General features: G+C 45.7%; 1 protein-coding gene across 1 annotated transcript; it reads right to left on the reverse strand.

Annotated features, from left to right (window-relative positions):
- Window positions 1-9,164: 9,164 nt before the first annotated feature.
- Window positions 9,165-22,524, reverse strand: LOC138665055 (lysosomal protective protein-like). The gene is made up of 15 exons (XM_069752206.1): window positions 21,931-22,524; window positions 20,733-20,896; window positions 20,096-20,207; window positions 19,953-20,003; window positions 19,761-19,847; window positions 17,601-17,756; window positions 17,233-17,324; window positions 15,058-15,142; window positions 14,853-14,944; window positions 13,302-13,374; window positions 11,424-11,572; window positions 10,689-10,764; window positions 10,457-10,546; window positions 10,052-10,153; window positions 9,165-9,736 (listed from the first exon to the last, which is right to left on the reverse strand). The coding sequence occupies exons 2-15, from the start codon at window positions 20,894-20,896 to the stop codon at window positions 9,653-9,655; spliced, it is 1,413 nt and encodes a 470-aa protein (XP_069608307.1). The 5' UTR covers window positions 21,931-22,524; the 3' UTR covers window positions 9,165-9,652.
- Window positions 22,525-22,875: the final 351 nt, after the last annotated feature.

Genomic DNA, 22,875 nt, shown 5'->3' on the forward strand with positions numbered 1-22,875 from the left:
TGACAGACCGAACATTCAGTGTCTCCCTCCCCCACACCACCTCCTCACTTCGCCCCTTGTCAGTCGGTGTTCCTCAAGGCTCTGTTCTAGGACCCCTACTCTTCTCCATCTACACTTTCGGCCTGGGACAGCTCATAGAATCCCACGGTATGCAGTACCATCTCTACGCTGACGACACGCAGATCTACCTCTCCGGACCTGACCTCTCCTCCTTGCTTACCAAAATCCCGCACTGTCTGTCTGCCATTTCAGCCTTCTTTTCTGCTCGCTTTCTACAACTGAACATGGACAAAACAGAATTCATCATCTTTCCCCCATCTCACTCTACCCCTCCACCAGACCTATCCATCAATGTCAATGGCTGCTCACTATCCCCAGTCCCACACGCCCGGTGCCTCGGGGTGATCCTCGACTCTGCCCTCTCTTTCAAGCCACATATCCAAGCCCTTGCCTCCTCCTGTCGTCTCAAACTCAAAAATATTTCCCGGATCCGTGCTTTCCTTGACCGCAACACTGCAAAAACGCTAGTGCATGCCCTTATCATCTCCCGCCTCGACTACTGCAACCTCCTACTCTCTGGACTCCCCTCTAGCACTCTGGCACCACTCCAATCCATCCTACACTCTGCTGCCCGACTAATCCACCTGTCCCCCCGCTATTCCCCAGCCTCTCCCCTGTGTCAAGCCCTTCACTGGCTTCCTATCGCCCAGAGACTCCAGTTCAAAACCCTCACACTGACATACAAAGCCATCCACAACCTGTCTCCTCCATACATCTGTGACATGGTCTCCCGGTACCTACCTACACGCGACCTCCGATCCTCCCAAGACCTCCTTCTCTACTCCCCTCTCATCTCTTCTTCCCATAACCGCATCCAAGACTTCTCCCGTGCTTCCCCCATACTCTGGAACTCTCTACCCCAACACATCAGACTTGCGCCTACCATAGAAACCTTCAAAAAGAACCTGAAGACTCATCTCTTCCGACAAGCCTACAGCCTGCAGTGATCCTCAACCTACTGAACAGCCGTACAGCCAGCTCTTCCCTCTCCTAGTGTATCCTCACCCACCCCCTGCAGACTGTGAGCCCTCGCGGGCAGGGTCCTCCCTCCTTATGTACTCGTGTGCCTTGTTATCTGCTCATGTTTAATGTATTTGTCTATATTTGCCCCGTATTCACATGTAAAGCGCCATGGAATAAATGGCGCTATAAAAATGTATAATAATAATAATAATAATATATCAGGTAGGGGGATATGCGAGATGGGGGAAAGATGATGAGTTCGGTTTTGTCTATATTGAGTTTTAGGAAGCGAGAGTTGAAGAAGGAGGATATGGCTGACAGACACTCCGGGATTCTGGACAGCAGAGAGGCGACATCTGAGCCAGAGAGGTAGATCTGAGTGTCGTCTGCATATAGGTGGTACTGGAAACCATGGGACTTTATGAGTTGTCCTAGGCCAAGGGTATAGATGGAAAAAAGTAGGGGCTCTAGGACAGAGCCTTGAGGGACTCCAACAGAGAAATGGCCGGATGAGGAGGTAGTGTGGGAGTGGGAAACGCTAAATGTGCGGTCGGAAAGGTATGAGGCAATCAATGACAGGGCAAGGCCTTTGATGCCGAGGGAAGAAAGAATCTGCAGCAGTAGGCATTGGTCAACTGTGTCGAAAGCAGAGGACAGGTTGAGGAGGAGGATGGAGAACCGTCTGATAGGTTTGGCTGTAAGTCGTTAGTAATTTTGGTCAGAGCAGTTTCAGTGGAGTGGTGGGGCGGAAGCCAGATTCGAGGTTGTCAAGAAGATTTAGATGATAGGTGGGAGGGAAATTGACCATATACATGCTGCTCAAGGAGTTTGGAAGCAAACGGGAGCAGTGATATGGGGCAATAGCAGGGCATAGCAGTTGGGTCAAGGTTAGCTTTTTTTGAGGATGGGTGTGATGGTGGCATGTTTGAAGGCAGAGGGGAAGGTACCTGAAGATAGCGATAGGTTGAAGAGATGGGTTAGGGCTGGAATGAACGTTAATGAGGTTGGGGAGTAGGTGGGAAGGGATGGGGTCAAGTGCACAGGTGGTGAGGTGAGATTTGGAAAGGAGGCGAGTAAGTTCTCCTTCAGTGATGTTGGAGAGGGAGGTTATTAGAGAAGGGCAGAGGTATGGTATATGGAGTGGTTGGGGAGGTGGAACAGTAAAGGTTTGCCTTCTTTGGTCGATCTTGTATTTTGAAGTAGGTGGCAAAGTCCTCAGAAGAGATGAGGGGAGTTGGAGGTGGCAGGCAGAGGAGAGTTAAATGTGCTGAACAGTTGTTTTGGGTTGTAGGATAGTGAAGATACAAGGTTAGTGAAATATGTCTGTTTAGCAGAAGTGAGGGCTAGTTTGAAGGCAAGTGTAGCTTGTTTAAAAGCAGTGAAGTTGTCTGGCAGGCGTGTTTTTTCCCCAACGCCGCTCCGCGACCCTGGATGCTTGTCAGAGTTTTTTGGTGAGGTTGTTATGCCAGGGTTGCCTATTGATTTGTTGCACTTTGCCATGCATGAGAGGGGCGACTGAGTCTATGGCTGCGAGGGTGGAGTTATAGAAAGCGGTGGCGCTGTTCGGGTCATGAAGATATGGAGGACAGGGGTAGGAGAGAGTCTGTGAATGTCTAGGTGTGCAAGGTTTCTGCAAGGATGTGGAAGTGGCTGGACATGGGGGGCGGGTGATAAGGACAAGGATGAGGTGAGTAGATGGTGGTCAGATATGGGGAAGGCAAAGGTTGTGAGATTAGATAAGGAACAGAGGCGGGTGAAGAGGTCTAGCGTATGTCCGTGTGTGTGTGGCTGTGGAGGACCACTAAGTCCAAAGGATGAGGTAAGGGACAGGAGCTTGGAGGCTGCTGGCTGGCGGGTGTCAGTAGGGATATTAAAGTCACCCATTGTGATGGTGGGGATGTCAGTAGAGAGAAAGTGAAGAAGCCAGGTGGAAAATTGGTCAATGAAAGCAGTGGCTGAGATTAGAGGAAGAGTAGATACGGACAGAGTGAACCTCAAAAGAAGGGAGGATAAGGGAGGGTGGGGGTTGGATAGGGTTGAATTAACAGTTTTTGGAAAAAAGGAAACCCACTCCCCCGCCATGTCTGTTGCCAGAGCGAGGAGTGTGGGTAAAGTGGAGGCCACCGTAACTCAGTGCAGCAGGGGAGGCCGCGTCAGGGGGCGTCAGCCAGGTCTGTGAGGGCCAGGAAGGAAAGGTTGTGGGAAGTAAAGAGATTGTGGATCACGTGGAGCTTGTTGCAGACAGAGCGGGCATTCCAAAGTGCCCCAGAGAGAGGAAGCAGGGGGGTGAGGATCAGTTGCACAGATGTTAAGTGTGAGGGATTGCGGTATTTTCTCTTAGTGTGAGAAGGATAAGGGTGAGGATTAGTGGAATGTATGAGGCGGGGGGGGGGGGGGGGGGGAGCAGGATTGGGGGATATGTCGCAAGCAGCGAGAATGAGAAGAAAAAGGGAAAGCAGGTGGGTGAAGGAGAACAGTCTGCTTTTATGTTAGTAGGTGATGTTTGAGGTTGTGGAGCAGGTCTGCGGGTGAAGTGAGGTGGGGGGTGGGAGAGATAGTTATTTGGTTTGAGAGTGCAGGGGTGAGGGGTTAGTGAAGGAGAGTGAGGATTAGTGGAGCGAAAACAGTCAGGGCAAATGTGAGTATGGTTAAGTAGCAAGGGAAGAAAAGCAAGTAAAATTAGAATAGTGATTAGTCTTACAGTCTGGCCGATTTCTGGACTATTTCTGACAATACACTTAAAAGATGTCACTTCAAATGATGTCATATCTGACTGATCCATTCAACTTATACCATCTACTATATAATTGTCTAAGGGTCACTTCCGTCTGTCTGTCCTTCTGTCACAGTTATTCATTCGCTGATTGGTCTCGGCAGCTGCCTGTCATGGCTGCCGGGACCAATCAGCGACGGGCACAGTCCGATTAGTCTCTCCCCTACACTCACTGCCCGGCGCCCGCTCCATAATCCCCTCCACTCACACAGGGTTAACGGCAGCGGTAACGGCCCGCAGTGTAACGCACTCCGTTACTGCTGCTATTAACCCTGTGTGTCCTCAACTATTTACTATTGATGCTGCCTATGCAGCATCAATAGTAAAAATATGTCATGTTAAAAATAATAAAAACAAAAAACCTGCTATACTCACCATCTGCCGCCTTTCCCGCTCCTCGCGACGCTCCCGCTCCATTACAAGCGGCAGCTTCCGGTCCCATGGCTGGTGTGCGACAAGGACCTGCCGTGACGTCATCACAGGTCCTGCCCATACCAGCCCTGGGACCGGAAGCTGACACTTGCAATGGAGCGGTCCTGGGAGCGTCCCGAGGAGCGGGAAAGGCGGCGCATGGTGAGTATAGCAGGACTTCAACGGGCCTTCGGAAGGTGAGTATATGGTTATTTTTTTTTTATATCTCTATACTACGAGGCTCTGTGCTGTATACTCCGTCGCTGTGCAATATACTATGTGCCTGGGCAATATACTGCGTGGCTGGACAATATACTACGTGGCTGGGCAATATACTACGTGGGCTGTACAATATACTACGTGGCTGGGCAATATACTACGTGGCTGGGCAATATACTACGTGACTGGGCAATATACTACGTGGACATGCATATTCTAGAATACCCGATGCGTTAGAATCGGGCCACCATAGTTCAAGATATTTATCTTCTTAAATTCATTTTAGTTTCTTTCCTTCCAAGATGGAGTCCATGATCCAGATAAGGGGGCTCAGGAGTGCCTTTGTGTAACAGACTTAGAAAAAACAAAGGAAAGTGAGAGCAACTTTGCCCACCATTGGTATACTCCTGGGTTGTGTCATTGCAGTCAAACACATCCAAGCCTGTCTGACCTGTGCACTTAACATCATGGGATGTGCCACCAAGACGCCCATGAGACACACAATGAGGCCCCTGCACCCATTCCAGCACTTTTCCTTTAGGAAGGCTACATTTAAGTGCCTAAGAATGTACTTGTGTGTGTCGACCTCTCCTCAGGATGGACAGTAGAATACTCCATGTGTAAAGCCACAGCCAATGCTACAGCGAAGTGACTAAACTCAGAAGTTGTTTGCAGATACTGGGTGCCCGAGACCATAGAGAGTAACAAAGGCACCCACTTTACCGGAGAAGTTATGCAGGAAATAATGTCCACGCCGGGAGTGGAACGGTCTTCATGCTGTGTACCATCCACAAAGTAGATTTAATGGGACCCTGAAACTGAAAATCCAGAAAGCCAGGTTTGAGACTGGCAGACCATGACAGAATTCTTGCCACTTGCACTCTTCTCAATCAGGTATACTAATAGCAAAAAGACAGGCCTCAGCCCATATGAGGGGTTAGTTGGGTCCTTCCCTAGGCTAGGGTTGTATTTTCCACAGTAGCTCCATATGCAACATGATAGGCTGTCTTCTTACGTTATCACACTTACAAAACGCTGAGAAAAGATATAGAAAGGGTAGAAGCCTCCTTACATCGTACAGTACGGTTCTGTCTTCCTTGAACTTGACAACCACCTTCCCTTAAGCTTCACCAGAGAACCCCCTCTGTTACGGATACAGGACTATATGTGATGGATATCATTATCCCAGGGGACACTGACCGATTAAGACACTCATCTTAAAGATATCAAGGACCAACCTATTCTAAATCAGACTGAGACTCTGCAACCTAATACTTCCAAAGACTTGTTCCTGGTCCTTCCTATTAATCCCTTAAAACAAAAAGGCCAATGGAGTAAGCATGCATCCCGAAAATTATGTTTCCAGAGTTTAACAGGTACCATTGACCTAACGCACTTAAGTTCCTCGTATTGCAGTCCCACCACAAATAATTTGGTACGAGGCCATGCCCTCCTGAATCAGACAATAGCTAGGGCTGACTTGTGGTGGATGTCCGGAAATGGTGACTTATCTAGGACTGCCAATGGGACGGAAGGGTACATGCGTTATTGTTACTTCAAATCCAGAAAGATCCACGAATATGCAACAGAAAACCAGAGACACCAGTATTCCTACCCTTACATGTACATTGACGCTATTGGAGTCCCAAGATGAGTACCAGACTAGTTCAAGCCAGAGATCAAGTATCAGCAGGATTAGAATTGCTATTCCTCAACGTTACGGCAAATAAAAATGTGGACTAGATAAATTAGATCTACTATGACCAACTGTTGGATGCCAACTCTGCCCAGTGCAGGAGTGTGGTACCAGTATAGTTTCTTTGCTTGTTGTGACGTGTGTCCACCATCCGATGGTGTGACAGACAGATCAATCCAGAGAATCTGGTGAAGCGGTGTAGGAAGACCGGTTTCTTCCATTAGGGGAGGAGACCGTATATCTGGGGGGGTCTGTAGATGGGCACTTTGGCTGGAACAGCCACAAGAAAAGGGAATTATGAGAGCAGGATTTATATTTATCCTTAGTTTCTTTCTGCATACATCTCTTTCCTTCCACATTTATAGGAAGTGTCAGGACTGTTTTTCTTGAATGCGTTAAGCTAGGAACTTTTCCAATTTACCATTTTCTGCTGTATAAGACAACTGGGCGTATAAGACGACCCCCAACTTTTCCATATAAAATATGGAATTTGGGATATACCTGCCGTATAAGACAGGGGTCGTCTTATACGACGTGTGTGGTTCCCAGGGTCTGGAGGAGAGGAGACTCTCCTTCAGGCCCTAGGATCCATATTCATGTAAAAACAGAATAAAAAATATGGATATACTCACCCTCGCGACGGCCTGCGGCTCTCAGCGGTGCAAGCGGCAGCCTCTGTTCCTAAGAAGGCATTGAGCGTAGGACCTGCGATGATGTCACAGTCACGTGACGTCATCGCAGGTCCTATGCTCAATGCATTCTTAGGAACGGAGGCTGCTGCTTGCACCGCTGAGAGCCAGGGACCATCCGAGGGTGAGTATATCCATATTTTTTATTTTTATTCTTTATTTTTTACATGAATATGGATCCTAGGGCCTGAAGGAGAGTCTCCTCACCTTCAGACCCTGGGAACCATCCAGGATTGCTCTCGGCGTATAAGACGACCCCCAACTTTTGAGATGATTTTCAGGGGTTAAGTCATCTTATATGCTGGAAAATATGATACTTAACTCAAGCAATATTATGCTTATGGCTCACAATAAATAATCCAGTTTCCATGGAATCCAAATTGATTACAAACTAAAAATGCAAGGGACAACAAACCTACTGAAGAACTTCATGGATCCACATAAAAAAAAAAAAATAATTTACAAAATATAAGTCACTTTCCAAATCATTGCAGGGATATCCCTAGCTAATAATTGGGTCATTAGTGTGTGAGGGGTCCATTAACCAGTTTGGGAATGCTAATCCACAAGGGTCTTTCCCAGCATCCCTTTTGATTTGGAGCAGTGTAAAGTACAAAAGGTCTTTGTGGATTAGTAATCCAAATTGGTTACTAGATTTACCTTAAAAGGTTGGTGGAGGGGGTTAGTTCTCTGAAAAATGTGCTAAAATAAACCGTTTAAAATAGCTTTCCAAACACCGTCAATTAGCAAAACAATTATTTTTTATCTCCTGCACGGTCAGGGTTCCGAGATGGCAGCTGCCATCACTCACAGCCAGTCTTGAAATCTGGAGCTATGTCAGAGCAGCGTCCTGTTAGGCTTCGTGAATGTGAATTTCTCTTAACTGAACATGGACTGAACAGACAAATTTAGGTTCACAATACCAACAGGAGGCTGCTCTGCTGTGACCTCTCGAGCTTCATGCAACCAGTACTGAAGTCTAGAACGGGCGAGTGATTTTTTTTTTTTTCTTTCAAAAATGTTTCATGTTAACCTTTTTATAGCATTTAGGTACATCATAGGTTGTGTATTCCCCTTTACTGCAGACCCCACGTCTTTTCTAGCAACTGACAGCTGATCTCATCAGTCGTCATGTGCCCCTAACAGCCACAGGTGGAATCACAATCCAGCCGTGGCTGTTAATATGTTAAATGTCACTGTCAACCTCTGACATTTCTCATGAGCGTGCCAGAAGCGAATTACAAACCACACCAATCACGATTGCGGGGCTGACATGACAACCAGAGGTCTGTAGGAGATACCCCTACCCCCATACTTGTCACTGCAGATCTGCTAGGGGTGCTGCCTCCTAAGGGAGTAATTTTTTTTTTTTTTTGTAAGTGAAATTTCACCACACGTGGAATTTTTTTTTAACCCACATTTTCTAGTACACTACTGTAAAATCAATGGTGTTCAAAAGTACAACTAGTCCTCCAAGAGACAAGTCCTCACATGACCATATTGATGGGAGAAAAGAAAAAAAAAAAAAAGTAAGTTGTGGCTCTGGGAAGGGGAGCGAAAGACAAACCCAAGGATGTGAAGGGGTTAAATGGGCATTTTATTTATGCACATTTCTCAGAGAAACCCTTTAATGATCCAAAAAGTTAACCATGACCTGCCACTTACTATGTGGAAGGAAGCAGTGATGGACAACCCCTATAGCCCCTCTTCTCTTTACATGTGGGTTGATAATATCAGTTTTGTCATGGCAAGGTCTGATGGTGCATTCATACGGCCAGGGATTGAAATTGGTTGAATCCACTTTTGTAGCTTGAATGTAGTTCATGAACTTGTGCAGGATGGGCAATCCATGCAGATCGTTAAAGGTTTGTCATTCATAGACCACTTCAATATTGTGGCGTGCTTGCCTCATTAAAAAGCTTGAAGATGATCAATTCAGTCACACAAGCTTGGACCTACCATGAATCTGAGCGTTCCATTACCATTCACAAGCTTGTCCAGAATGACGTGGACACCCAAACATTCTCCAGGGTGGTCTTTTAGTGACCTGTGGAATACTCATGGCCAGCCCCTGCAGACTAGGCACCATGAAAATACTCCATGCCAGAGGTAGTCATCATGAGTGTGAATTCTTTTCCCCCGGTAAAATTTAAGATATGTCAAGACTGTATTTTAAAAAGAAATTGTTACTTTTCTACATTAGAAAAAATAAAATTCCACTTTGCATAAACATGTAATGGGGAATTTTTTTTTCCCCCTTCTGATAAATACAAGAAACAAAATAAAAATCCAAAACCCAAATTGCTTACTTTTTTTTTTTTTTTTCAGAAGAAATTTTCAAAACCAGACAAGATTCAGAAAACAGAATTTAATTAACGCTTGCTACATCCTGATTTGTAAAAAAATTAAAATAAAAAAAAAAAGTATTGGAAAAAAAAAAAAAAAAAAAATAGTAAGTGCAAAAGCAATAACATTGTGACATACAACCAAGACATCCATGCTATCTTACAAGGGAAATGTTAAGTCACTGACTGTTAGGCCACAAATCTGATAAACCCGTTGACAATCATCTACTTTGAAGCTAAATTAGTTTGAAGAAAAATAGTGAATAATAGTATTTCAGTGCCAACAACCACCCTGAGACAATGACCCGTTCATAAGAGACATGCAAGTGATTCATGCCAAGGATACAAGAGTTTGGTCGAGTTACTGAATCTTGCAGCAGTGTTAATCACAGACTTCAAATAAGTGCTCCTGGATCTAGGAGGCTGCAACACCCCCCAAAAAAATATATAGCATTTTTTTTTAAAATTTTACAGTCTTAGCAGCAATGGTCAGGCTTTAGAAAGGCTCGTTGTTAATAAAGCGGCTGAAGACAATAAAGGCAGAGCTGGGTTTGTCCGTTGGCACCATATGACCGGCTCCCTGGAGGAAGAGAAAGACAGATTTTAAAGTTACAGAGTATGACAAGATCTACATCGTTACGGTAATGGATAGATAAAAGGTCATAAGGCTTCAATAAATTGTGCCAGTCACCATCTGCAAATCTTAAGGCTGTAATGAACAAAGCTGCAGTGTTAAGGTGAGAGACTACCCATTTAAATGGGTTACACGATTCTCACATACAGCTACTCGTTTTATATTCTTCAGACAAGTCTAGAAATACCCCTTAAGTGTCGTTAGAGAATTTGTAGCTACATTGGCTTAAGAGGCGTTCAGTTCGCCAGAGGTTAATCATACCTTGATTGTCAGGAAGGTCAAGTTGGAAAATTCCTTCACAAATCCTCCGATCTGCTGCTGGCCTCCATCTGTATAAAGCCATGGCCGGCGCTGTACCTGCAGCTAAAAAGCCAGCAGAAGAGCTGTGTCACCCAGGAGTTTCTGCACCACAAACCAGAATACTGCATGCTGTTTATGGCGGTCTGTAGTCTGACAACATGCGAAATGCCCAGCAGATGAGAATACAGTGTTACATTATGGTAGACAATAGAAAGTGAGGGATCAGCATCAAGATCTACAGACTGCAAGTATGGAGGTCGAAATAAAAGCACTGAACCAAAAAAACATTACATACTGAGGACAGGCAACATATCTGAAGGCAATGCAATGATGTCAGGATAGTCTACATCAGTGACAAGCACTTACCTTCTGCTGCAGAGAGTCCACAAACCACTCATCACCCAGGAAGTTGCAGGCCATGTCCACATCACCATTATACACCAGAATACGATATTTCTAAGAAGAGCAAGATGTCAGAGGAACATACCAATAATAAAACTATTACATTCAAACTTCGGATCAGAGTCCTACATAACCCAGGTCCATGATCAGCTTTATGCAGCCTCCTGACACTGGTATGCTCCAATGCCGCACTTACCATGGTACTCAGTAGCTTCAAGTAATGGTCAGCCATTGTCTCATACACACGACCATAGGTTCGGTATACATCAAAACTGCAGAAGCAACAGAAACATTAACATGGCACACTAAGTCATAGAAGGCTATAGACCCCAGATAGATAACTGCCTCCTTAACCCCTCTAGCCAAAGCCAGGTTTTGTCCCCCTTCAACAAAAACAGCTGACATCTGAATGGTCTTGGTCAGTAAGTATTAATTAGAATGTATTTTTATTTTTTTCTGCATATGGGGGTATGTAACGCTAAAGGTGTGGTTTTGGCGCAGAAAGATCTGCTGTGAATGCTTACCATGTGCACATACTCTTACAATGTTATAAGGTTTTATTGTTCACCCAAGTCAGGGTTGGGGAACCTCAGGCCCCAGGGCCATTTACGGCCCTCGATAACCTTTTATCAGGCCCACCTCCCGAGCAGAAAGCTGTATTTTGATTGTCACAAGCTCATTAATTTCTTCTTGCTCTGTTTGCAAACACATGCAGTGTTCACTACTGAACACTGAAGGGCATGCAATGAAAGATTACGTCCTGAAACCAGTGCCAGTCAGGATGTACTTTGTGGGTGGAGTTTGTATGGCCCCGAAGGATGGTAGAAATATCCAAATGGCCCTTGGTGGAGAGAGGAATAAAAAAAAATAAAAATAAAAAAAGTTCCCCACCCCTGACCTAAGTGATCAAGAATGTTTGTGGAGTTCTTACCTGCAGACCTCCCATTTATTGACCTCAGGAGAAACATGTAGGGCATTCCTCACAAAGGGGTTATTCAGGAAGTTGCTGGAAGCCGTAGTGTTCACACATGGTGGGTCCAATTTAACAGGCTTATCCATGCCAGACAGAAGAACCAGCTTCTACATCAGAGAAGCTCAGTGAGAACTTACATCCTGATATCGGTACCCTACATGTCTAGTAAATACAGCAGCTGAACAACAACTTTCACATCAGATCTCAGGATATGCAAGCCAAAACTAGGAATGGAACCTACACAGATTGTGAACTTCCAGATGTTGGACCCACTCCCAAATTCTGTCAGGTTAAAGCTTCCACTAAGACTGTCTTTTTTACTGGGTCATCTAGGCAGCATAGTTTATGGGGCAGATGCACAAATTCCAGTGATGTGTCACTTACTAGGCTGCATACTGTAGATTTGATATCTAGATCACTAGAGGACTATTAACCTGCTGCCATGTAGTCCTTTCTATTCATAATCTGTATAACCCCATCAGCCATATCCTCCTTCTCCTCTCGCTTCCTCAAGCTCAATGTGGACAAATCTGAACTAATTATCTTTCCTCCATCTCGCATATCTTCCCTACCTGATCCATCTATCAAAATAAATGAAATCACTTTCCCTGTACCCAAAATCCGCTGCCTCGGAGTAACCCTTGACTTTGCCCTGTCCTTCAAACCGCACATCAAGCTCTCGCCACCTCCAGCTCAAAAATATTTCCAGAATCTGTCCTTTCCTCAACCCTCACTCTACCAAAATGCTTGTGCATGCCCTAATCATCTCCCAACTAGACTACTGCAACATCCTCCTCTGTGGCCTACCTTCTAACACTCCTGCACCCCTCCAGTCCATCCTTAACTTTGCTGCCCGACTAATTAATCTCTCTCCTCGCTACACTCCTTCCCCCCCCCCCCCCCCCCCCTCTTTGCAAATCCCTTCACTGGCTCCCAATTTCCCAGCGTATCCAGTTTAAATTACTAACACTGACCTACAAAGCCATCCATAACCTTTCTCCTCCATATATTTCCACACTAATCTCTCAATATCTTCCCTCATGTAATCTCCGGTCCTCCCAAGACCTCCTTCTCTCCTCCACGCTTATTCGCTCCTCATCCAATCGCCTCCAAGACTTCTCAATATCACCCATCCTCTGGAATTCAGTGCCCCAACACATCGGTTATCCACCACAATTGGATCCTTCAAAAGAAACCTGAAAACCCACCTCTTCAAGGAAGCTTACAGCCTGTAATGACCACACGGCCACCTCAACACCATCGGAGCTACTGCAACCCTCCACCTACTGTCTCCTTCCCCGCCATCCTGTAGAATGTAAGCCCGCAAGGGTAGGGTCCTCGCCCCTCTGTATCAGTCTGTCATTGTTAGTTTATTTACTGTAAGTGATATCTGTAATTTGTATGTAACCCCCTTCTCATGTACAGCACCATGGAATCAATGGTGCTATATAAATAAATAAACAACCGTGCCCCACCACAGAAAGCAGCCAATCAGTGGTGTGGGCGGGGTTATAGAGAGCTCAGCATTGAGAGAAATTGTAGATCTACAGCACAAAACGGTGATTTTAGCAAAACTGCAGCAAGCAGCCCAGTAAGTGATACAGACCCCAGGATTTTCCCCTTACATTATGCCAATGAGAATGCAATAGCCCAAAGGTAGCCCCATGGCAATTGTGCCCCAGCCTCCTGCTGATAAGCAGAATTCTGAGTTGGAAGATTAATTAGTTCTGGCATGGGCAGATCCACTACCGCCGACTATAGGAAACCTAAGCGACTCAGAAACACGAAGAGGAATAAGTAACAATGTGTTTCACAGTAAATATACAATGCACTTACTTTCTCAAAGTGCACATGCAATTTTGGTGAAATGAATCCAGGGAAATGAACAGCTATGTGATCACCTTTATCCCTAAGAAACAGAAGGAAAGATTAGGAAATCATCTGCTAAAGTCAGGTGTAATATCTACTGTATAATTGTCTAAGGGGTCACTTCCGTCTTTGTCCTGTCTGTCACGGATATTCATTGGTCGCGGCCTCTGTGTCATGGAAATCCAAGTCGCTGATTGGTTGCGGGAAAAAAAAAAAAAAAAAAAAAAAGCCAACAACCAAATCAGCGACAGGCACAGTCTGGAAGAAAATGGCCGCTCCTTCCTCCCCGCAGTCACTGCCCGGCGCCTGCATACTCCCCTCCAGCCACCGCTAACAGTTAATGCCGGCGGTAACGGACCGCGTTATGCCGCGGGTAACGCACTCAGTTACCGCCGCTATTAACCCTGTGTGTCCTCAACTTTTTACTATTGATGCTGCCTCTGCGGCATCAATAGTATAAAAAAAAAAAAAAAAAAAACCCCGCTATACTTACCCTCCATTGTCCGCAGAGCCAGCTGCCATCTTCTGTTCCCAGCAATGCATTGTGAAATTACCCAGAAGAATTAGTGGCCTCGCGAGACCGCCAAGTAATCTGGGTAATTTCGCAATGCATCCTGGGAACGGAAGATGGCAGCAGCCACGCGCTCATCGCCTGCGCCAGATCCAAAAGGGGAGTATGTTACAATTACAAGGGGCCCTCAGATCCGAAGGAGAGTATGTTACAACTACAAGGGGCCCTCGGATCCGAAGGGGGGAGGGGGATGTTTTTTGTTTTTTTTTTTAACCTGTGACATACGTAGCTGGGCAATATACTATTTAGCTGGGCAATATACTACGTGGTTATGCATATCCTAGAATACCAGATGCATTAGAACTGGGCCACCATCTAGTGTCATTTATAAACTTCCCCCATCTGGAATACAAGGGCTTAGAGTCTAGGGCAGTAAGACGCCAAGCCCTATGTGCCTTTTTATCCAGATAAACCAGTAGTAGCTAGCTTCAAGTCACAAAACAGTCATTTCTCAGGAGGGGAAGGGGCGTAAAGTAGAGCTATACACATCTCTAGATTGTGCAGTGTATAAGGGCAGCCCAACTGTTCTGTCACTAGGGAAGGAGGACAGTGATGAGCAAATATGACCAGATAAGATGTTATCGGAGAGTGCTCACATTTTATGTTAGGGTGCCTGCAGCTGTCAGACAGGCAATCCCACAAGTGTTGAGGCGGTCCATCATTCGCTCATCACCACTAGTGGTAGTGGGGGGGAGGTTCAGTTAGCATAATCCGTTCTGCCTGGGAGCTCTACACTGCATGCTGGAGCCTCCGACACCACAACTTCTCCCGGCAGTAAACAAGCAAGCTCCGCTGATCTGAGCATGCATGCATGCTTACTAGTTGGTTGGGCGAGCTAGTTGCTCAAAATTGTCAGCTACAAGTATGATCTTTTGAAATGTCTACACTTCATATCAGCAAATAAGAAAGTAGTCACTAAGTGTATACCCATCAGGGACACTACTTACCGGATCTCCCCTGGTGCTCCTCCAGCACAGTTCTCATACAAATTATAGATGTTTAGACCGGTACTGTACACATCATGCATGGCTTCTTGTACCTGCACACAATTATACGCAGTAATGGTCAAATACAGCAAAACCACATTGTGGAAGAATTAGTCAAACTAAAAGAAAGTCACTTCCTCTTGACAGCCACCATGATTGCACTTACCCGCAGGGAGCATTCAGTGTCAGGGTTGTTGTAGAACTGACAAGTTCCCTCTTTACAGCACAATTTCTGCAGTTCCTTCCAAAGGCTGCAAGAAACAGAACAAGATGTAACTGAAGGCTGATATTACAGCTCCTCTCATGTGCCAGATTACTGTTCTCAGACAATGGTTGGTGCGGGGTGAGCCAGTAAATACATGGGTCAGAAGACCCTTGAAATAGACAGGTCAAACATCCTCCCCAGAAATAATGCATTGCACCACAGATCTAGCCACTGCAGAGAGGTAAACGCTCCCAGGATTAGAAAAGGGTGGCTGCTTTCTTTTAGCAACAGCACAACCCCCGACAGTTGTGCACCATATTGCAGCTCAGCAAAGGGAGCAACTCTAGATTAGGGCAGCCGAACACTGACTCTTCTGCAGCAAAAACATGCAAGTTTGACTACTCAAAAAAAAAAAAAAAAAAGCAAAGTTATGGAGTAATAACTTCAGCAGATGTTACCAGTATATTATATAATTTTCTCTGTATTTATACACTGCTCGAACAAAAACAGAATCAACAGATGGAAATTATTGGCAATCAAGACGCACTCAAAGGAGTGGTTCTGCAGGTGGGGACCACAGACCACATCTCAGTACCAATGCCTTCTGGCTGATGTTTCGGTCACTTTTGATTGTTGGTTGTGCTTTCACACTCATGGTAGCATGAGACGGACTCTACAACCCACACAAGTGGCTCAGGTAGTGAAGCTCATCCAGGATGGCACATCAATGCGAGCTGTGGCAAGGTGTGCTGTGTCAGCGTAGTGTCCAGAGGCACTGCCAGGAGACAGGCCAGTACACCAGGAGAGGTGGTGGGGTTGGCCATAAGAGGGCAACAACCCAGCAGTAGGACCGCTACCTCAGCCTTTGTGCAAGGGGGTGGTGGGGGGGGGGTGTAGAAGGAGCACTGCCAGAGCCCTGCAAAACGACCTCCAGAAGGCCACAAATGTTCATGTGTCTGCACAAACTGGTAGAAACCGACTCCATGAGGATGGTCTGAGTGCCCGACGTCCACCGATGGGGGTTGTGCTCACAGCCCAACACCGTGCAGGACGCTTGGCATTTGCCACAGAACACCAGGATTGGCAAACTCGCCAATGGCACCCTGTGCTCTTCACAGATGAAACCAGGTTCACACTGAGCACATGTGACAGACGTGACAGAGTCTGGAGACGTCGTGGAGAGCGATCTGCTGCGTGCAACATCCTTCAGCATGACAGGTTTCGCAGTGGGTCAGTAATGGTGTTGGGTGGCATTTCTTTGGAGGTCCGCACAGCCCTCCACGTGCTCGCCAGAGGTAGCCTGATTGCCATTAGGTACAGAGATTAGATTCTCAGACCCCTTGTGAGACCATATGCTGGTGCGGTTGGCCCTGGGTTCCTCCTAATGCAGGACAATGCCAGACCTCATGTGGCTGGAGTGTGTCAGCAGTTCCTGCAAGATTAAGGCACTGTAGCTATGGATTGGCCCGACTGTTCCCCGGACATGAATCTGATTGAACACATCTGGGACATCATGTCTCGCACCATCCACCAACGTTGCACTACAGACTGTCCAGGAGTTGGCAGATGCTTTAGTTCAGGTCTGGGAGGAGATCCCTCAGGAGACCATCCGCCGCCTCATCAGGAGCATACCCAGGCGTTATAGGGAGGTCATACAGGCACGTGGAGGCAACACAGACACTACTGAGCATAATTTCCTTGTTTTGAGGGATTTCCACTGAAGTTGGATCAGCCTGTAATTTGATTTTCCACTTTGATTTTGAGTATCATTCAAAATCTAGACCTCCATGGGATATTAGTTGTGATTTACGTTAATAATTTTTAAGTTATTGTTCTTACATTGTCCATCCACCTCTTGTGTCTCCCCTTTTCCTTATAGTTTGTAAGTTGCGAGCAGGGCCCTCATTCCTCTTGGTATCCATTTTGAACAGTGATTTCTGTTATGCTGTAATGTCTATTGTCTGTACAAGTCCCCTCTATAATTTGTAAAGCGCTGCGGAATATGTTGGCGTAATAAATATTATTTACATTCCACTATGTAATGGATAAAGATTTACAACTGGAATATTTCATTCAGTGATATCTAGGACGTGGGAATATATTTTTTAATTAAAGAGGCTCAATAGCGACACTTACACGCTACCCAGGATTCCATGGTAATAGGCAAAGAAGACCAGGGAATTGTCATTGCTCTCGTAGCTACTCAGCCCATTGCCCACAGCAATTCCCTACAGATGGGAAAAAAAAAAAAAAGTTATAATCATGTACCATAAATCCACCTTAGTTGTATGCATTTGATGAAGGCAGCAGGTTACAAGTCATATGCAGGATTGTCAGTATTCTGCATGTTCCCCAGGCTGCTTCACTATATGCATGGTGAGCATATGCCTTACATGTTTCCAGGATCCAGCACCCATTGTACTGATATATTCAGCTAGTCTGTACAGATCCATAACACATCATGGCAGATCAGTATAAGGAACACTTCATAGTCTACCCCTTACCTTGAGATTTATACTGGAGTCTTGGGAAACCTCCAAAGCCAGTGATGGGACGTAGACACCTCCGTAGCTCTCTCCTGTGATGTAAAGGCTATTTTTACTATATTCTGGGAAGAGTCTGTAAAATTCCTTCAAGGCTAGATAGTTATTAGAGGCAACCTGTGAAGCAAAGGAACTTATCAGGACAAGCAAGTGAAGAGAAATTCATACATGATGCAAAATACCTGGTAATGGTTTCTTATACATTACTAAGCGATTCTGCAATCTGGATCCTTGCAAGATAAGGAGCCCCAACTCTAGGAATAAAAAGGACTGCAGCATATTGAGCACCAAGTTTTTCATGTACCTTTGTGTCTTTTGCCATCTCTATTGGCCCCTTTGTGCTTATAGATTCACTGAATAACTGAATGGCGGTGGGTGGGAAGGTTTATTCTTACACTGCCAAAGCTACAGATCCCAGCAGCACTCTTCTCAGGTGCTGCAGATCTGTCTGGAGTTCTCACCAAACTAATCATCTGCAGAATTTCCATTATGCTCCTTGTCTTTTGGGGAGCAACGGCTGAGACAATCACCTGCTCCTGAAGCACATGAAGAAAAGGACAGCACCACAGCAATTGTGAAAAGACAGCTCCAAAGTTTATTCTGCCATCTGCAACGTTTCGGTCCGTGGACCTTTTTCAAGGATGCTTGAAAAAGGTCCACGGACCGAAACGTTGCAGATGGCAGAATAAACTTTGGAGCTGTCTTTTCACAATTGCTGTGGTGCTGTCCTTTTCTTCATGCGCTTCTGGATTTACCTACTGGGATGGATCCCCTGGTGAGGACGTGCACTCTGCTGTCCATAGAGACATTGTCATTATAGGGTGCGGCTTTACTATTTATATTTGATAATCACCTGCTCCTGGCGTGGTCCCTGCATCTCCGATGCTTCTTCCAGCATTGAGTGGTTACATGGTACCGCTCATTACAGTAATGAATATGGACGCGACTTCACTCCCATAGGGGTGGAGCCGCATATTCATTACTGTAATGAGCATGATCGGTAACCGTTCGGGCGCTGACAGCTTCTTCCAGTGTTGGAGAAGACCACGCGCGGGAGCAGGCGAGTATAATGGGGAGGGTGAGCATACTGGGGAGGGAGAGCAGCATTGCGCAATATTCACATGTCCTTGTTCCACTGCCCAACAGGTGAATATGGCAAGTGACAGGAGCCTGAGCGACGAGAGGTGAGCATGTTGTTTTTTTTTTTTTTTAATCGCAGCAACAGCATATGGGGCAAGTATCTCTATGGAGCATCTTATGGGGCCATAATCAGGATTTGTGCAGCATTATGTGGGGCTCCTGATTCAATATGGATATTCAAACACACTTAACCTACTGATGTCTCAATTTTACTTTTATTGGTATCCATTTTTATAATTTACTGGTAGCTGCTGCATTTCCCAGATTTTTGTGGCAAAGTTTGGGGTCTCAGCTTATACGGTAATTACTTTTTATGATTTACTCCCATGCTCATGGGTCTCCATGTTCCATAAGCTTGATACATTTCATCCTGTTTTTTTTTTTTTTAATAAACCAATTAAAGACTTGTATTTTATCTTTACACATTGCAATATATCGTCTGGCCTCATTACATCACTTGAGGACGTGTGTACATACTTTGCCTATTAGGTAGCATAGTCACCCAACATGTCACTTGACCAGCGACTGGCTGCTGTGGTCAAGCACATTAGATGATTAAAGTGCCCTAGTGAACAGCAGTTGGCACTAGAAAGAAAAATGCGACCATTTGTTCTTCTCAATATAACACCTGAGGTTGCTGAAGTGGTTACAAAACCTCTGAAAGGCCCTGAACACCCAGGGTGAAGCTGCTTTTTTTGTGTCAAAATATAGAATGGATTTTTTTTGTTATAGACAAGACATCCTGAGGACTGATTAGCAGTAATCACGAAGGGCAGCATTAATTTAAAGGCCATTTAAGTTGATTGACACATTTCTGCAAATTACACAAGGATGATTCAGATCAGACAATGCACACAATAACGCTGTTCCTTAACCGTTGTGTGAACAAGGCCTGAAAGATACTACAGTTGAATATAAAAGCAAACATGGTGGAAACCGTCATTTCTGTGGCTATTCCACTTTTGCAGAGGTTTTTACTACCTCTGTATCATTGGTTTTGTAGTCCTTGTTATCAGCATAGGAGAAGCCCACACCAGCTGGAGCCTCAAGATACAAGACATTTGCAATCTAGAGAAAAATAGAAATAGCATGTTTAAAAGCAAAACATGGATATATTAAAAAAAAAAAAAACACAAACAAAAACAAAACAAAACACAGACATCCCATAATTACCAAGTTCCAAGAGTAGGAGTTATATTCCAGTGTTGTCCCATCGGGCTGGATCTGAGCATGGAAGGAAAAAAAAAAACCAAGTGTTAGACACAGGTAAAGTAATGAAATGGGAAAATAGAATACATCCTAAGGTGATGACATACGAGGAAGGGACCATGTTCGGTCAACAATCCATCCAGCGAGCTACAGCCAGGACCACCGTTCAGCCACAGGACCAGCGGGCTAGAGCTGGGATTCTTCTGTGCCTCAACAAACCTGAAGAAATAGTAAGAGGATGGAGGAAGAAGTGATCAAATAAGTTTGCAGGTTGCCATTCCACCCCAGAATTTGGCAGATCTCCTAATACTTTATTCAAAACCTGGCCATAGCAAGGTGTTAAAGGAACCAGCCATCAGCTTTGACAATCCCAAAAAAGTGACACAGGGGGATCTCTATACATCAGCATTAATAAAGAATCTTCGGAGAAGGAGACTCTCCAGCAGACAAGTGCGACAGCGTCCTCCCATATTTGTGAGGACTCCGACATCGGTCACCTCCTGTATCAGCCAGCCAAGACAGGAGGAGTGACCTGATGAAGAACCACCCAGTTGACTCAGTATTTGCATATGGTGGTAGGTATATTAATGAAGCAATGGCGGTCTAGGCCCCAATGTAGCTGTTATATTGGTTTAGCTTGTCACAACTAGTAACAAGTGCTCTTTAATGATTGCAAAGAAGCTACAGATTAATGGTGCTATACAAGAGTAAGAAATAAATAAATAGAACTGACAATATACTCACCAGTAGTGGAGATGCTTTCCTCCTGGCACATTTAAATAGCCCGAAAATTGGCGGAAGGACGGCTGCTTCTTAAGCCCCGGGAGGTAGGTGATCTCATCTGAAGAAGGTGCACCATCTACCAGCAGAGCTCCCAGGAGCACAGAGCAAAGTATGGACAGATGCATCTAGGAGGGGACAGAAGAGGGCAGTCACAGGCCAGGAATTCATGTACTGTGCCCCCACAGACTGGCCATCACTTATAGGGATGTGCTCCAATACCAGAGCCACTGTACAGAAGTAGTGCCGATCTGAGGGGCGTGGGGCGCATCTACTGCTGGACAAATCTGTACACAAACACACGGGCTGATGACCCGATCATGCAGCTTTATATGAAAATCCCTATTTATTATAATTGCCAGACCTGAAATAACAAGCACTTTTCACCTATTGTGTCCCCCCATTTCCTTGTAGATTGTAAGCTTGCGAGCAGGGACCTCACCCCTAATGTCACTGTTTAAATTGTCTTAACTTGTACTGAATTTATTGTCTGTACATGTCCCCGCTTAATTGTAAAGTGCTGCGGAATTTGTTGGCGCTATATAAATAAAAATTATTTATTATTATTATTATTATTACACAAATACTGGACGTTTGTTCTTGCCAGAATTGGGGTCAGATCTACTCTAACACGGACATCTTGGTGTTATAAGCCGCCTGATCCTGGAATATCTAGGCGGGAGAGTACTTCATACAGATCACTGGATGGCCATGATGGTGCAGGGGTAACAGAGGAAGGACAACCCCAGGAGCTCAGCATCTCAGCAGACGGGAAGGGGACGGGTCACCAGTTAGGGAGCTCTGCCGCATGGAAGAACACTGGATAGGAGGCAGATCCCCCTGCCGGAGAAAAATGGCTGACACAGGCCATTGTAGGAGACAGACACGAGTCCTTACAGGCAGACACTGGCTGTGGAACACAGGACTGCCAGGCCCCCCGCCATAGGGCACCATTGCTCTGCAGGCAGGAGCCCACACCCCACATGACAGGGCACACAATGGCGCCACCTTCCTCCCCACCGGTGGTCAGCGCCAGGTGCCGGACAGGGAGCGCCGCCAGCACTGCAGTCACACAGGCCGCTCCCCTGGCACAGAGAACAATGGCAGACCCCGAGCCCCTAACTCCCCCGTAATGCTGCCCCCACCGCACGGCGGCCATTACCTTCCTCCTCCCGGTCCTCTCCCCGGTCAGCGATCACTTCCTCCTTGCTCTTCCCAGTATTTGTACTTCTCCCACTTCGTGGCGTCACATGACCCGGGTCATGTGATCTCACCACGTGACAGGGAATCCGGCGCTAACAGTGAGAGAAGTACTGTTCCCAAGATGCTTTGCAGTTCTCGTGTCTGTGCTGCGGCTGAGGGCTCAGTGTGTGCAGTGTCCCAGGGCAGCACCAGAGCTCCCTGTATTGCTGCATCAGACCTGGCGGGAAGTCATTAATGGGAATGCTGCTATGGGAGATTCCAGCTGTGATTAACCCATCATAGCACCAAACTGTTGTTCCTCTGCTATTACTCCTGGAAATGTATGAAACCAATGGCTAACTGCATTGCACAAAATGGCCTCCTGCACAGCCTGACAGGAATAATCCCCTTCATTATTCATATGTGTCCAGGAGGAGTAACAGAGGAATAGCACAGGGAAGATGTAAGAACACAAGTTTCCTTGGAAATGGACGTTTGTCTTGAAACAGAGATGACCTCAAACCAAGCCGGCTCCTTCCTGGCTGTCCTGAGTCCGCTGCTACTTTCACACGTCAGGTTTTTGCCATCAGGCGCAATCCGGCGAGTTTTGAAAAAAAAGGGACGGACTAAACTGCATATTGGGATGATGGGCTGCAATACTAGACTCCACCACTAGATGGCAGCACATTTTACAAATGCAGCCCAGGAAATGACTTCTTGTAATATAGGAAGAAGGGAATTCAATGGAAATACTTACATGAATCAGAACATCCACAGGGCTGGATTAAAGTTTAATAATAGAACCAGGGAAAAAAGAGTGTAACTATATGGGATTATGTGTAGAATATCGGGTTACACACGCCTGGTGATATATCTCATCAACATCTCATAGGAATATGGGTATAACTATTGTTCTGTATGGGGA

The sequence above is a fragment of the Ranitomeya imitator genome, chromosome 2 (genome assembly GCF_032444005.1).
Source record: "Ranitomeya imitator isolate aRanImi1 chromosome 2, aRanImi1.pri, whole genome shotgun sequence".
NCBI lineage: Eukaryota > Metazoa > Chordata > Amphibia > Anura > Dendrobatidae > Ranitomeya > Ranitomeya imitator.

What these genes read in the sequence shown, in the direction of transcription:
- LOC138665055 (XM_069752206.1), bottom strand. Translation starts at nt 20,896, where the DNA reads ATGCATCTGTCCATACTTTGCTCTGTGCTCCTGGGAGCTCTGCTGGTA. An exon ending in ACACTGAATGCTCCCTGCGG is followed by an intron (nt 14,945 to 15,057) that starts GTAAGTGCAATC and finishes AATTGTGTGCAG; the next exon opens with GTACAAGAAGCCATGCATGA. An exon ending in GGAGCACCAGGGGAGATCCG is followed by an intron (nt 13,375 to 14,852) that starts GTAAGTAGTGTC and finishes TCTGTTTCTTAG; the next exon opens with GGATAAAGGTGATCACATAG.